The 15,209-nt window shown below is 33.5% G+C and overlaps 2 protein-coding genes across 7 annotated transcripts in view; both read right to left on the bottom strand.

The window, feature by feature from the left end:
- Positions 1 to 11,686, bottom strand: part of LOC133201198 (transmembrane protein 127-like) — a 66,400-nt gene extending 54,714 nt beyond the window's left edge. The window contains exon 1 of the mRNA XM_061336994.1: positions 11,657 to 11,686. The gene's annotated coding sequence lies outside the window, so the exon portion shown is untranslated. The remainder of the gene's footprint in view (positions 1 to 11,656) is intronic.
- Positions 1 to 15,209, bottom strand: part of LOC133201196 (dedicator of cytokinesis protein 1-like) — a 65,951-nt gene that overhangs the window by 20,927 nt on the left and 29,815 nt on the right. For all 6 annotated transcript variants that reach the window (XM_061336987.1, XM_061336986.1, XM_061336984.1 and 3 more), the window contains exons 28-45: positions 14,705 to 14,904; positions 14,202 to 14,274; positions 13,994 to 14,094; positions 13,809 to 13,867; positions 13,625 to 13,696; positions 13,300 to 13,486; positions 12,775 to 12,931; positions 12,345 to 12,476; positions 11,390 to 11,509; positions 11,181 to 11,270; positions 9,305 to 9,409; positions 8,838 to 8,924; positions 8,658 to 8,712; positions 7,994 to 8,075; positions 7,087 to 7,159; positions 2,261 to 2,347; positions 1,322 to 1,495; positions 654 to 734 (exon numbers count right to left, since the gene is read on the bottom strand). In XM_061336987.1, coding sequence (XP_061192971.1) covers positions 654 to 734; positions 1,322 to 1,495; positions 2,261 to 2,347; positions 7,087 to 7,159; positions 7,994 to 8,075; positions 8,658 to 8,712; positions 8,838 to 8,924; positions 9,305 to 9,409; positions 11,181 to 11,270; positions 11,390 to 11,509; positions 12,345 to 12,476; positions 12,775 to 12,931; positions 13,300 to 13,486; positions 13,625 to 13,696; positions 13,809 to 13,867; positions 13,994 to 14,094; positions 14,202 to 14,274; positions 14,705 to 14,904 — 1,935 coding nt within the window. The remainder of the gene's footprint in view (positions 1 to 653; positions 735 to 1,321; positions 1,496 to 2,260; positions 2,348 to 7,086; positions 7,160 to 7,993; positions 8,076 to 8,657; positions 8,713 to 8,837; positions 8,925 to 9,304; positions 9,410 to 11,180; positions 11,271 to 11,389; positions 11,510 to 12,344; positions 12,477 to 12,774; positions 12,932 to 13,299; positions 13,487 to 13,624; positions 13,697 to 13,808; positions 13,868 to 13,993; positions 14,095 to 14,201; positions 14,275 to 14,704; positions 14,905 to 15,209) is intronic.

Here is a 15,209-nt window from a genome sequence, read left to right as displayed (position 1 = left end):
ATCAGTAGGACTTACTTGATTTTTGGTGACCTCCTTCAGTTTACAGACTTACTTGATTTTTGGTGACCTCCTTCAGTTTACAGACTTACTTGATTTTTGGTGACCTCCTTCAGTTTACAGACTATCAGTAGGACTTACTTGATTTTTGGTGACCTCCTTCAGTTTACAGACTTACTTGATTTTTGGTGACTTCCTTCAGTTTACAGACTTACTTGATTTTTGGTGACCTCCTTCAGTTTACAGACTTACTTGATTTTTGGTGACCTCCTTCAGTTTACAGACTTACTTGGTTTTTGGTGACCTCCTTCAGTTTACAGACTTACTTGATTTTTGGTGACCTCCTTCAGTTTACAGACTTACTTGATTTTTAGTGACCTCCTTCAGTTTACAGACTTACTTGATTTTTGGTGACCTCCTTCAGTTTACAGACTTACTTGATTTTTGGTGACCTCCTTCAGTTTACAGACTTACTTGGTTTTTGGTGACCTCCTTCAGTTTACAGACTTACTTGATTTTTGGTGACCTCCTTCAGTTTACAGACTTACTTGATTTTTGGTGACCTTCAGTTTACAGACTTACTTGATTTTTGGTGACCTCCTTCAGTTTACAGACTTACTTGATTTTTGGTGACCTCCTTCAGTTTACAGACTTACTTGATTTTTGGTGACCTCCTTCAGTTTACAGACTAGATGTGCCTGTACTTCTGCTTCACCGTAGCCTTCAGAGTAAAAGATCTGTAAACAAAACAGGTGATTTACATTTCAGACATACCAAAATACATCTGGAAGTTTTTAAAAAATGCTATAGCTTAAATCTGTGATAATGGAGAACAAATTTTATCTCTCATGAACATCTTCTGCATCTTTAACATTACAATAGAACAACTGAACACTGAATAGTTATAAAGTTCTAATAATATGGTAATTGTTTTAGACCCATTCAGTTTAGGATTGACCACCGTTGTTCCTCTCTTTAAAGACCATCATAAACTGTTATTGTTGAGTCATGAGAAGTGTTTGTAATCTTTTTTCTGTCTAAATTCAAATTCATGAGAGATATAGAATGGAGGCATGTTCATACTGTCTCACACAATGTAAGCCTAAGCTCTTACACTGAAAGCAATAAATTCCTCATAATTTTAAAACTCTGTCAGGACAGAGCTCTGTCTTCTGTCTCATTGACATTTGTTTTCTCGTGACATTTCTTGTAATAAACCCCCCCCCCCCCCCATATTAAACATATCTGGTTTCCTACTAAGAAGCTAACAAAGGACCTCCAATCCTTAATCTCCCAAGCTTAGCAGTAATCTCTATCAAGTGACCTTGTAATTAGATATTCCTCCATTGACAGAGGCATCAACCACACCATTCAACAACATCCCCAGGTTGTTGGTACTCAGATGGCTGTCTGATATATGCTGCTCAATCAGCGAGTTGATTCTCTTGTTGGTTGACTCCAGTGTCTCAATGGCATTCTCCAGAGGGCTCACTTTTTTCTGTAATCAACATTTTGACATTTTACATGTACATTGTAAATTGCAATAAAAAAAGTAATAGTATTTTTATTTTGAAACAGATCAATTAGCTTATCTAAAATACAGACATATAGACACTCTGAAACAAACCACTAATGCACACTGTGAATGAACTCATAAAATGATATTCTTCTCCCTCCTTCTACAAATACAGCTCAATCATTTTCCCTAAGTGACCTTAGACGTCACTTAGGACTATGACAGTATCATTGTTTATTTGTAATCTTAAGGTTGGTTATGTACTACTGATGTTCTTATAGAAGTATTTACACCAGTCCTTTTTATGGTTTAATCTTTGGCTCGCTTAAATGACCTGACTGGGGTAGAACAATTTCAACCTGAGATCATAAGTTTGAACTTCCTTTAGATTACCATCAAAAAAGTAATGGTCTAAACATATATATAAACATGTATTTATACAGAGTTGTGGCCGAGATATCTTCTTATTTTTCTGCCAATGACCTTTACCTGCCGAATGGCCTTTAGTCAAGGACAAAAAACATTTTCAGATCTTATAGAATTCTTTGTTTAAATATGAGCTAGCTTCAATTGTTTTTCCATTACATGTAAATCTTATATAAGTTAATCTAAACTTTAAAAATTGTTTCTAAAATGTGACCCTGTATTATAACTGAAAATATATTATATTGCCAGTGAGCTATGACATCTGAAAGTTTAAAAAAAATCTCAAGACAAGGACATTAGATGCTATGTAAGTGACATTACCGTTTCTGTGTGGTTGACTGGGAACCAGCAAAGAATACCAGGAAATGAGTACAGAGTTGTCAGGTATGTCCTCTCTAACCACATTCGCTGAAGATTGATAAAAAAATTTCAAAGAAAATCAGTCATGCAATACAAGAACTTCAGGATGCATGAAACATTTGTTTCTAAGGACAAGAAATCTAATGGAAATTTTAAATACATGTATTGACAATCTTTTGAGAAGTGTGGAGATAATGTACTTACTCATGACAGCATTAGACAAATGTTGCAAAAAAAAAGAAACTAATTTAAATATAAACTGTAGAGCTACCCCTCATAGAGAGTGGTCTCCTAAACATGAATCTTTTAAACATTTCATCAACATGGTCATTGTTATTATATGCATTATAAATGAAGGAGATTTTCGAGACATGGCTTACACTTACATATTGATTTTTATACCCGCACTTTCTAAAGAAAGTTCGGGTATATTTGTTACTCATGTCCGTGTGTCTGTCCGTCCGTCTGTCACACTTTCTTCTTAATCTAACTACTCCTACATTTTAAGGTCAGACAACAGGTTCCTCGAATATCTGTTTTGTATCTCTTCATAATGTATAGAAAAATATTCATAATCATCATTATCTTGTGATATTTAAACTATTTTCAAAACGTCTTAAAAAATGAATATAGCAAACATTGTGATATTGACAATTCAAGAGATTTCCAATAGGATTATATAGAAAACACCATCATATGGTATCTTGCACAAATGCCTGGTAATGTACCTCAATTTTTTGTGAGGAAACTTGTTAAAGTAGCAATACTTCAATGACAAATTCTTAGGAAAAATTATATATTCAGGGATCGACACTATCTTTAAAACCATAGAGGCCCGCAGGGCTAGCAATTTCTAATTCCCACTAACCCTGTTCATGATTTAGTTGTCCAGCAGCCAGAGGCTGCTGGCCGAGTCGCAAAGCGACGAGGGGGGTAGATGCGGGAAGGGGTTTGGGTAAAATTATATGTCACTTCATGACTGTAACTAAGGCGTTTTTCTATTTGAAAAATTCCATAAAATTATGTATAGTAAATTAGAATATTCTAAATCACCTTTTACATCTTGACTGCAAATAATTAGATTAACAAGTTTATAACTGGTTATTTGGTATTAAAGGAAAGCCAGGTATCTCCATTACATGGCAAGTCCATCTTTGATTAAGTGACCTAAGGGGAGTTATATTTACTCACCTTTTTAGTGTATTTTGGATCACTTCTGGGTATTTTTAATTATCAAGAAAACAGGTAGAAAATGACAAGAAAACAACTACATAATTAATTAATTACAATTTATTTTATTTGGTATTGTTTACGAAAAGTCTTCCAAAATAAAAAAAATCATTTACTTTTTGATTTTTCTTGTTGATTTTAAAGTTAATTACTTAGTGTGCAGCGTGTGCAATTTGTTCGGCTGTGGTCATGTACACATGTGATTCCAAATAACCCAAATTGTAAGGGGGCTACAAATGCAGCAATTAGTGCTACGACATCTATGAGGAAAACCATGCATGCAACGTTTTCAATAGGGATGTTTCTTCGATATGGATAACAAGTTAATTAATTAAATTGTTAACTTTTTAATAAAAGCATGTTTACCTCTTCATTTTTTTGTATCTGATAAGTATATGCTTTAAAAAAAAAAAAACTGGTTGTTTGTCACACATGTGGATGTGACGTGCGAGGTACAGCGGTAAGGTAAAAAATTACAGAGAATCGTGAAACACGGGATGATTCAGAACACTGTAAGTGACTGTAACAAAATCGAAACGTACTTTTTAAAATTAAAAATCTTTACAATTGCTCTGAGTAAGTGTTTGGTAAAAAATTTCAGTTGCCCTGCAGGGCAAGCTTGAAGACATGTTTAGTAGCCCGACCTTAATTTTCAGTTGTCCCGGGCTAGCGGGCTACCGTTAGTGTCGAACCCTGATATTATTGAGGAACGTGTCATCTGACCTTAAGCAGAATTCAATTAATCTTTTGGAATATGATAGGTGGTGTCCTATAGATGTGAAATAAGGTTTTCTTCTTTTTTCTAAGATAATGATGATGATTTGATCATGACTGTTCAATTTTGTACAGGCCTTTGTATAATAATTATACCCTGAAGGGTATGTTTACCTGTCTTCAACAAGTCAGGTTCACAGTGAGTACTTTTCAAGCATAATTGATCAAGTTCATTTCTACTGATCTTGAGCAAATGAATGGGAATTCCATATGAAATTTGTAACAAACCACAATAAAAGACTTCTGGCTGTGTCCTTTTGTAATTATAGATCAAAGACAAGATAGTTAGTAAACTTATTTTTTTTTTTACATTTCTTGGAGGGATATCATTCTTGCTGCAGTATGAATTAGTGTAAAATCCTAAAAAGTCAGAATTTTAAAAAACAATTGTCTTTTAATTCCGTTTTAATTTTGACTCAAGTAGATGTTAGAGAGAGAGAGAGAGAGAGAGAGAGAGAGAGAGAGAGATTACCCCAGGTATATAGCCCCATGCAAAACTTTATATATTTGTGACAGTAAATTCTCAGAAGACACAATACTTGAAAAACAATTTTCTTTCATGCATTGTTTTCAGAAAACTCAAAGTTGAAAATTCATATCCATGGCAACATAGTGCACACCTTTTATCTGTATTGATAAAAATGTACATCTAAAAAAAGTATGATTAAATAGCTAAATCAAAGTGTTTTTAATAGCAAAACAAAGCTATACCAGTATAGCTAATTCAACTACAAAGCTTGGTCAATTTTAAGAGATTATGCAAGATCTGTTTTAATTCTTAACCATTCTTAAATTATTTATATCACCATTCCTGATTCAAGGGAGAGCTAGGTATATGACCAAAAAGTCCATGATCTATTGATTTAATACAGACACATGTATGTTGTGAGAAGATCAGTAAATAATGATGACAAGTGGGAAACGGCCGGGTTAATATTCACAGATTTTAGGAGTTTTTAACATTTAAGACAATGCAGACAAAACTCCTTCCCCTTCCCTGCCCCTGGCTCATTTATGTATACAAATTATTGACAACTTGTTTTGGCATAAAACAAATTGTGAATAATACAAAAATGTACATGTACACAAAGTAGAATGCCGGGTCTCTGAATGATTTTCATTTTCTGACTCTAGGAGGGTGGGCTGACCCTAGGGGGTCCTGAATAAAAGCAGATCATCACTGACACACTTTTGACGCAGGTCATATTGTGATCATTTCCAGTTTCAGGTAAGGATGACTTCAAGGGGCCGTGACCTTTATACCATTTAATGCATAATGACTTAAGGGACAATATTATACATGGTTAAGGGTAGAAGTTTTATACCATTTTCAAGATATATGATCATTTGAAGTTTTAGGGGTTCTGAATGACCTCCAGGGGGTCATGACCATATATCCTATTTAGTGTGTCATTATACAAAGATGACTTATGGGCTTTTGCTTTAATGAAAGCTATGTTATTGTTTCCAGTTCCAAAGAGTGGGAATGACCCCAGGGACTTGCCTCATTGTATAATTGTGGCATTCCAATGATCTTTGACCCTTTTCCAACTATAGGCCCCTAACCATTTTCTGATTATTTTACCCTGTTCTAGTCACCCACGTGGCGCAATGGTTGGTTAGAGTGTCTGCTCCAGAGTCGTAAAGTAAGGAGTTGATCCTTATGTTGCGGGTTCGAATCCACTGCGGGATGTGGAGACCAGTCCTTCGGATGAGACTGTATAAACCGAGGTCACAGTAGGTGTTGGCATGAAAAAAATCCCTCACTGCTCAATGGCCCTGAGTGCCGAGCATAGGTCAAAATTTGCAGCCCTCCACCGGCAAGTGGTGGTGTCTCCATATGAGAGGGAGTCGACTACGTTAAACAACAAACCAACCCCTTTCCATACTGAACTTTTAAAATAATATATTCATAATGTACTTACCATCTGTTATAGGTACTGTTAACTTCATACAATAATAAATCCATTTAAACCCACTAAATATTAATATTCCCACTGGTAATAATGATGTACTTACACCATGTGCAATCCAATAACGATAAAAAAAAAGTAGTGCTCGTAGTGTGACGTAATTCCATACATGGGTCTAGAAATTTTGCAAACAGGTGTACATTTGAAAAATTTATATTATTTTTTTTATTTTTACATTATTGTTTTATGTTTACATAAGTTTGTTTTATCTATTCCAAGCATGACAGGAAAACAGATAAATCGTGGGTGGAGGTTGATTTTTGACAAAGTTGATTGGGTCAAGGTTTGGTAAGGGGTTCTCCTTAATACTCATAAAAATTTGCACAAGTTGTCATTTTGGCATCTATTTTTTTTTAAAGTTCATCAAAAAAAGCTATGCACTAGAATAATTATTTATAATATTTGTTGTTTTGACAATAATATAAAAAGTCCCAATTATGGACCAAAAATTACTCCCCCTCCCCTTTTTTTTTTACACAAATCTTTCAAAAATTCTCTCTTTAACAGAATTTACATTTTTAAATTATGTAATATCAGACTGGTAATGATATATTTATATAAGAAGCCCGTATGTTCACCTGAGCATTTTATGCTTGATTTAAATTTGTGCTTCGTCTCTGGTTACCAGAATTTGAAGGAGAGTGCATTTAGAGGCAAACACCTTAGTGTGGGTATTACTGTCTTATGACAGCATCTAGTTTATTTTGCCCTTGGTCTCAGGTCCTGATTAAGATGTGCTGCTTAGTGCCATCTTGTATTATCTAAAAAAAATTTTTTACCTCACTACATGTAAATCAAATTAAAACTCACTGAAATATCCCCACCACCCTCTTCCATTCTTCTGTCAAATGTAAACTTCTGTACTTCATTCACTGAATAATACCTGAAATATAATAAATAGTGAGCATAATAGTCTATCATGTTTTACTTGCTTTCACTTATCTGAGAGTACAAATTAAGGAACGATTAATTAAACTTGGCAGCTTTCGACTGAACCTGAAAAAAAGTGTCCTAAAAAGGACTGATCTTTCTCAAGTGTTATCTGTGGAATTACAAAGTGAAACCAAAAGTATGCGATGCTGTATTTTTGGGTATGCTTAACTTAATAAAATATGATCCACATACACATACAGAAAAGAAGTGTTCTCACATGTTTGTAATGATACAAATGCTAAAAGTTGCTTTTTTTTATGAACTCCAATTTGTATGCATTTGACACAAAAATGGTTTAAACAATAGAACATATTCCCCACATCCTGAGGGCTGTGACTTTCATAAAGTCAAATCTAAGACTATAAATGCTTAGTTCCTTATCAAACAAATTAACCAGTAGTAATAGGTCTTTCAGACAATACCTTAAAAATCAAGATCACTATTTCACTGTATGCATTGTTAGATAAGGGTCCCTCATTGCTATAACTTGATTAGTACAAGATTTGACACACCTACAAGAGGCGACTTCTCCATATGCTTTTATAATTCTTACACAGACTCACAACCATATCCCATCATTAAACAAAACAGTTTTCATTAAAAAAAAAATTGTTTGAATTGTAAATGCACAAATTCTAAAATTTGATCACAGTATTGTGCAGCTTCTGCAAATTTAAACACAAACAAATCTGTTTCAGATCTATTAAAATTCCACAAGTGTAAACATGATTTTGTATAGGCTCAACTTTCCAATATTCATCATGTAACTTAGATCAGTACTTACTTGAGGATTTTTTCGTTGACACTCTTATCACGGAATCTGTCTTGTAACTCCAACACTGGAGTAACAGCATTTATTTGTAAATCTTCGATGTATTAAGGAAATCACATGTACACAACAATAAGGGATTAAAAAATTCATTCATTCATGAGACAAGATCAAAGGTCAAGTATTTTCATTTGTGAAAGTTACCTAGTACCTTGGTGTCATTATTTTGCCAATCTCTGGCTATTTCCCTAATAGTGGAAATGTCCATTCCTTCAGAGAAGGTATGTAATTTCAAGTACATGTACATACATGTCACAGACTTAAAATTAACTTTAACATTAAGTATCATCCGAAATTTATGACATTGATCCTTATTTTGGATGACACCATATTTTGCTATAACATACTGTTAATTTCTGATGTTTTAAGAACAATTTCCTCTGTGTTCTTGGAATTAGCTATAAATTTCAGACACAGTCTAACAGAAAGTTGTTCAATTCTTTAAAGGTGTACCTTAGTCATTTCAGTTTTCCTCAGAGTGTCAAATTCAGAGCTTCCTGTGAGATAAAAAGTTCTCTCCCAGAAAATCTTCAATGTGACAGTAGTCCACAGATGTGAATTCTTTACTTTACCAATTGTTATAAATGTATACTATGAAATTCAGTGACAAAAAGGATACATTGTTTGTCAGAATCTTTCACTTCACTGCTGGGTGGTGACAAGGACTTCAGAAGCTGATGGGAAAAAGAACCATGTTATTATTGGTTACACTGACTTACAATTAGAACTAATGGCAAAATTTCTCCCTTTACCTTCCAACTGTAAGTAATTTACTTAGAAAAGCTATCATCAAATTTACCTCAGCATTGGGAAATAAGGTCTGCATTCGAGAGTTAAAGTCTGTAAGCCTCTCATAATCCTTCCCCCTGTATATAAAGACTTTGTTCTAAAATACAGAAATGTAGATTCAGTTTTATTATCATGCCTAAAATGTCAAACCAATTTAATAAATATTTCTCCTAATCTTTTCATCAACATTGAATTTTCACATGGAAAAAATTTAAGCGAAGAGAAATTTAAACATTGATTCATTTGTTAATAATAAGTTTTGCTTTAAAATAAGATCCCTAAAATAAGGAACAAACATCTGTGAATCACGATACTGTGGGATCTACAAGACTCACATGTATCGACCAATATCAGCCCTCAGGACGACTCTGTATTGGTGTCTTGGGATGATACTGGATGTGATATGGAAAAGGTCCTTAATATCCTTTTCTTTCACATACCAATACATATATTTCTCAGAATTGATAAAATAAAAACCTGTAAGAAGGAGGGAAATCCACGGCCATAATATCCAACCCTAAAGTACTCGGGATCAGGACGCAGCTCTCTTATAATGCAGGCAAACAGCTCAGCTTGTCTTTTCTACAAAATGATTTCAAATAATGATTTATTATTATTTACTATAAATGAAATTAAATAACACACACATACCGTATAGCTGTTTTTTTTTTTTTGGCGGGACACAAATTTGGCAATTTTAGGTTGCCAAGGTATACCATTAATTTTAGCGGATAATATTTTGGTGAATTCAAAACTGTTACCATAAAGTCACGTAAAGGCCGCACTCTTGTAATGGATGTACCCCCAAAGTTGGGGGGGTGTTCCTGGGAAAAACGCAGACCCTATGGATAAAACACACCCCAAAAATGCAAATACAGATGTAGGTCTTATTATAACTCCACAAGTAATGTTAAGATTTTTTTTTATAAAGTCCAAGTATTTGTATCGTTTTAAATGAAAGTAGGACACAAACTTACTTTTTCTTTGCAAATTCAGTTTACATATAAACTATACATTAACATATATTTAAGCCTATATTGTATTTTAATTGTTCTTTGATCATATAAGTTAATAGCTTAAGTTCCTAAATATTTTTCCTTAAACACCCCAAGCATTTTGCTGACAATTAATGCATTCCAAGCACATGTCTATGTAAACAAACCATCCCAAGCGCAATTACTTGTCACACATATGTAATAATTGATATCAGATATTTAACAAGTAGTGTAAAACGTTTACTGTTAAATAATCTTTATTGTTCAACTTCATGAGTGTGTTGTTTTAAATGGCAGATGATTCGAAACCAACTAGGTGGACAGTGTTAAACAAACATGACCTTGATCAGGGTCGATTGGAGTTAAAGGTTTGGCAGTGATGAATTAGAAAAAGATAAAAAAGTTTTTTGAATATATAGACCATTATATATATATATATATATATATATATATATATATATATATATATATATATATATATATATATATATATATATATATATATATATATATATTTATTCGAAATAAAATTAACTAAATGGATGTATTTATAAATGTTTGTTGACTTATGTCATACATAACAATCATTCAAAAATTGGGAAGTTACACGCAATAAACATGCAATGTGATATCGGTGAAATCAGTCCTTAGAGAAAAGACGAGTCCAGAAAAAGGGGGGAGGGGAATTTAGTTCCGATGTAATACATGCACCTGTACTCTCCCTTACCTCTCTTGTTTACAAATGCAAAGCATGCAGACTACAAATTTTGCGGTTTTTATTTGGGTGAATTTTTTAAATCACCAAAATAGGCCAAAATTATATCCCCACCAAAAAAAACGGCTACATGGTAAGACAAATACACCATACATAGTCATGTGGTGTTATACAATTACATTCATTTCCAATAATTATAAAATTAAAAGCTGACCAGTAAATATACATTATCTCTATATCTCTAATATTGAAATAGTCAATGACTTTTAAATCCTAAAATCAGTATTTCCTCCTCTGGTTATCTAGCATTTTTGTAATAAGTATGATAAGTATAATAGGTATGAAAGATTATAAATGTCCACGATTCAGTAACTTTGACCTTTTGATCCTAAAAGAATAGGTTTCTTCCTATGGCCCCCTAGCATAATCTAGTGCAAGGCTTTAATCAAACTGTACTTTTTATTTTGCATCCATAACATTTAGCACTTTCATTGCCCTTGCCCATTGACTTTTAAAAATCTATTATCTTCTTTCACTGGTAGATGAGCTTTTTTGTAGCAAATGTTGAATAGTTGCTTAATCTACATTGCATCCAAAGCATTCATCAGAAACAGAACTTTGTTGAGAGGGGATGACAACTTACCAAGATAACACTAAGCCTTTCATAGTCAAACAGCTCTTCTTCATAAAGATGGACAAGTTCTTTGGTTAACTCTATACCTTTTTCCCACATCTGACAGAGAAAATAGAAAAAAATACAATCACAAAACACACTAAATCCTTATCTATTTACAGTCATTCCATTCAAGATGGCAGAATGACACTGAATCATAATATAACAAAATAAATTACCTTTCCTTTATCATAGAAAGAGATGATGTCGTAATACAGGCTCTCCTTGAGTTCTCTGTGTGTGCGAGCTTCTGGATACCAGGTGCTGTAGAGCATGGGGTCCAATCCATCATCTGTCCACTGTCGTAAAATAATCAACACAACATTGTCTGGTATACTGTGATAAAGATCATGTATAAATCCACCTTATAAAGTGGGGTTCTTGTTCAGACTCACTAAAGGCTTGAATTCTGATAATGTTAATTCTTACTTAAACAATAGGTACACGAGAACTGCTCAAAAAACTTCATCTTATTTATATGTAACATAAAGGCAGAATGCAGATCATATTATCAATATTCATTAATAGTTTATGGGGAATGAACCTGTTAAATAAACTTTAACATTATCGTTTATATCCACAAGAAACATGAATCTTATGAATCAATGGGAATTTTTATTACTTATGTGTTTGGTTTGCTTGAAGTGCTTTCAGGTTCAGTGATTTTGTTTCTAATCTTACAATAAAATCCACCCGGTAACCCTCTAAATAAGTGTGTGTAAATAATCTACATCTTACTCTGAGAAGACTGACATGGAGTTTAATCTTACCCTGAGAAGACTGACATGGAGTTTAATCTTACCCTAAGAAGACTGACATGGAGTTTAATCTTACCCTGAGAAGACTGACATGGAGTTTAATCTTACCCTGAGAAGACTGATGTGGAATTTTATCTTATCCTGAGAAGACTTAAGTGGAGATTAATCTTACCCTGAGAAGACTGACATGGAGTTTAATCTTACCCTGAGAAGACTGGAGTTTAATCTTATCCTGAGAAGACTGGAGTTTAATCTTATCCTGAGAAGACTGACATGGAGTTTATTCTTACCCTAAGAAGACTGGAGTTTAATCTTACCCTGAGAAGACTGACATGGAGTTTAATCTTACCCTAAGAAGACTGGAGTTTAATCTTACCCTGAGAAGACTGACATGGAGTTTAACAGTGTTTGCTGCCTCTGTATAATTGTCACATTTCATGTGGAGATCACAAAGTTTGTACAGGTATCTAATGTACATCTCCTGCCTTCCAATATCATGGTAAAAGTTCTGAAAAACAGGAAGGCATCTGTAATTTATGAATGTCCTTTATTCAGATCTTTTATCAGCCATACCAGCTATGAGACTTATCTTATATTCATATCTTTTCCTAGTTTTATTGAATACACTTTGTTTGTCGGTAAGCCTCCAGCTTAAATAGATTTGACCTACATGTATTTAACATGGCCACTTGCACTAGTTGTAATGTTTACTTACAGAAGTTACAGTTGTTTTTTTTTTGGTTGGTTTTTTACTCTTTTTAAATTAAGTACAAAGTAGAGTAGACAAACTTTTTTTACGTACTCACCAGAAGATTGACAATGCAGCTCATACGAAGCTCTTTGACCTCACTCTGTATAATCTTTCTGTATTCCAGTAAATGTTGTAGTAATTCCTTGATGGTGTTTACAAACCGCAGTCCCTGGTCCTTCAGGGTACTGTGACCACTACATAGCTTAAAGAGTCTGTAAAATTGAACTACTTAACTGTATACTGTATCAGAATCCCTGCATCTCACAAATATATATTCACACCATAACCAGAAGTTCCAACTAATAACTAGGCATTTCTTTTCTTCACAGAGACTTTTTTCCATTTCAGTTAATGTAACTCACATTTTAATGTATTCAAGTTTTATTATATATGTAAATCTGTACCTTTTTAAAATGACAATAATTTATTACATTTACTTCAATATTCATATAAATGTTCTATAATCTATTGTTTTACTGTTTGAGGCTACAAGGCAAAGTATGGCATTTTAAAAGTAGACAAGATTCTACCAAGTAAGCTATTTTAAAAATAGTAAAAGAGGGGGGGGGGGGGGACTTACATTTCACAGATCAGATCCTTGTACTCTTCATCCCCCTGTCCCCCCTCGACTAGAGCATCCAAATGCATTATTAACTCATTTTCTACTTGGTTAAAGTTGCCTTTTATTTTTCTTGTGGAAGGTTCAATCTGCATAAACTCGCATACCATCATGTCAAAGAAAATTGGCATTGTAGCTTTCCTTAGTTCTAAAAAGAATACACATGCGATAAGAATGTTTCAATCTAACAAGGAACAAAATTTCATTCTAAGAAATTGAACAAGATTTCTTACATGTAAATCTGAATAACATACATTTATCTTTAAAAATGAAAAAAGTGATTTACCAATCTCTGGAATTAATGTCATTTCCAAAACAGCACCAACCAAATCCGGAATGAAATCAATTTTATGTGGACCTGTAAAATTTATAAGCATTTTAAAAGACTGCAGACTATTGAACAAAGTAATGAAGACACAAATAAATGTTTTCCTAGCTATACAGAAGCACTTCTGTCTTTTCTTACTGACCTAAATGGAACCACATTTGCCTTATTTCAAAACCTGCTTCTCTCCTCATGTCTCTGTACCTGAAATGACAATAATATACTGGAAGCAAATTGTCCACAAAGTTCAAATGAAATTTGAAACTAAGAGGCCCTTGAGACTTCAGAGTCAACAATTACATATCAAAGAAATGGTGTATGTGTCTTTACCTGCAGACTATTTTGGTCCTTTTGGAGGTGGTGAAATGTTCCAGTTGTAATGATTTCTGGGTAAGGAATGATATTGAACACTTGAAGAAAAATCCCCACAGCTGGAAAACCAAGTAAAAGGTTTATCAACATTTAATTTTTTTGATCAAACAGTAGGTTTTTAACAACAGTTTCTGAAGGTGGATGCAATCCATCAACTCAAACATACCTCCTGCTCAAATTCCTGAGTAAATCTTTCATGTATTACTCTGGCAAATATTTGTAAGGCACGCAGAATAATACTGAAAAAAGCATGTACACATTATTTCTTCTAATACATGTATATCCACCTACTACTTTTTCTCTTTGGGTAATTTATGCAAATATGTACATGAACACTTGGGCACAAACCTCAATTGATGTTCAAGCAAGTTAGCTATATATATATATATATATATATATATATATATATATATATATATATATATATATATATATATATATATATATATGATGCTTTTCTTGGAAACACCAACACAAAAGTTCATTCATTACAAAAAATACAGAAAAAAACATGGTAAATCAAACAAGAAAATATTGGGCATACAATCCCTGAATTATTCTACTACCCCTATTTGCTCTCTTGAAGTTCACCATTCACTTAGTGTTCATGTGGGGTTTCAGAAATTTCAGGGACTATACCTGTAACAAGGTCCAGATCTCAGAACCTACCTGTTTTCTAACATAATCATCTCCATCCAGTCGGCTGGGAAGACATTATTGGACACTAGATCTAAGAAGAGCATCAGAATTTCCATGAGAAAATCCCTCAGATCTATGAGGAAGCTGAAGTCATCCATGGCCATATACTGTGTAAAGTGGAAGTCCTTCATCTGTCTCAGCATGCTCATCAACACACACACACACTTTATCTACAAATAGAAAACACACTTCCAGACACACCCACCATAATATTACCAATCAATATGAACATTTAATATATGACCATAAATTTCTTACTTCATTTACTAGACTTTGCAATAAACAGGAAATTTGTATAATTATAGTTTTATTACACACTGTATTTGAGCATAGCACTTTTTTAAGACTTACTGCTTCTGTTGTGGACTTGTCTAGATTTATCTTGAGTATAACACTTAAAGACTTACTGCTTCTGTTGTGGACTTGTCTAGATTTATCTTGAGTATAACACTTAAAGACTTACTGCTTCTGTTGT

The sequence above is a fragment of the Saccostrea echinata genome, unplaced genomic scaffold (assembly GCF_033153115.1).
Source record: "Saccostrea echinata isolate AGI-Se365-2 ecotype Australia unplaced genomic scaffold, CSIRO_AGI_Sech_v1 ptg000042l, whole genome shotgun sequence".
In the NCBI taxonomy this organism is placed as follows: domain Eukaryota; kingdom Metazoa; phylum Mollusca; class Bivalvia; order Ostreida; family Ostreidae; genus Saccostrea; species Saccostrea echinata.
This window is presented reverse-complemented; position numbering and strand designations above follow the sequence as displayed.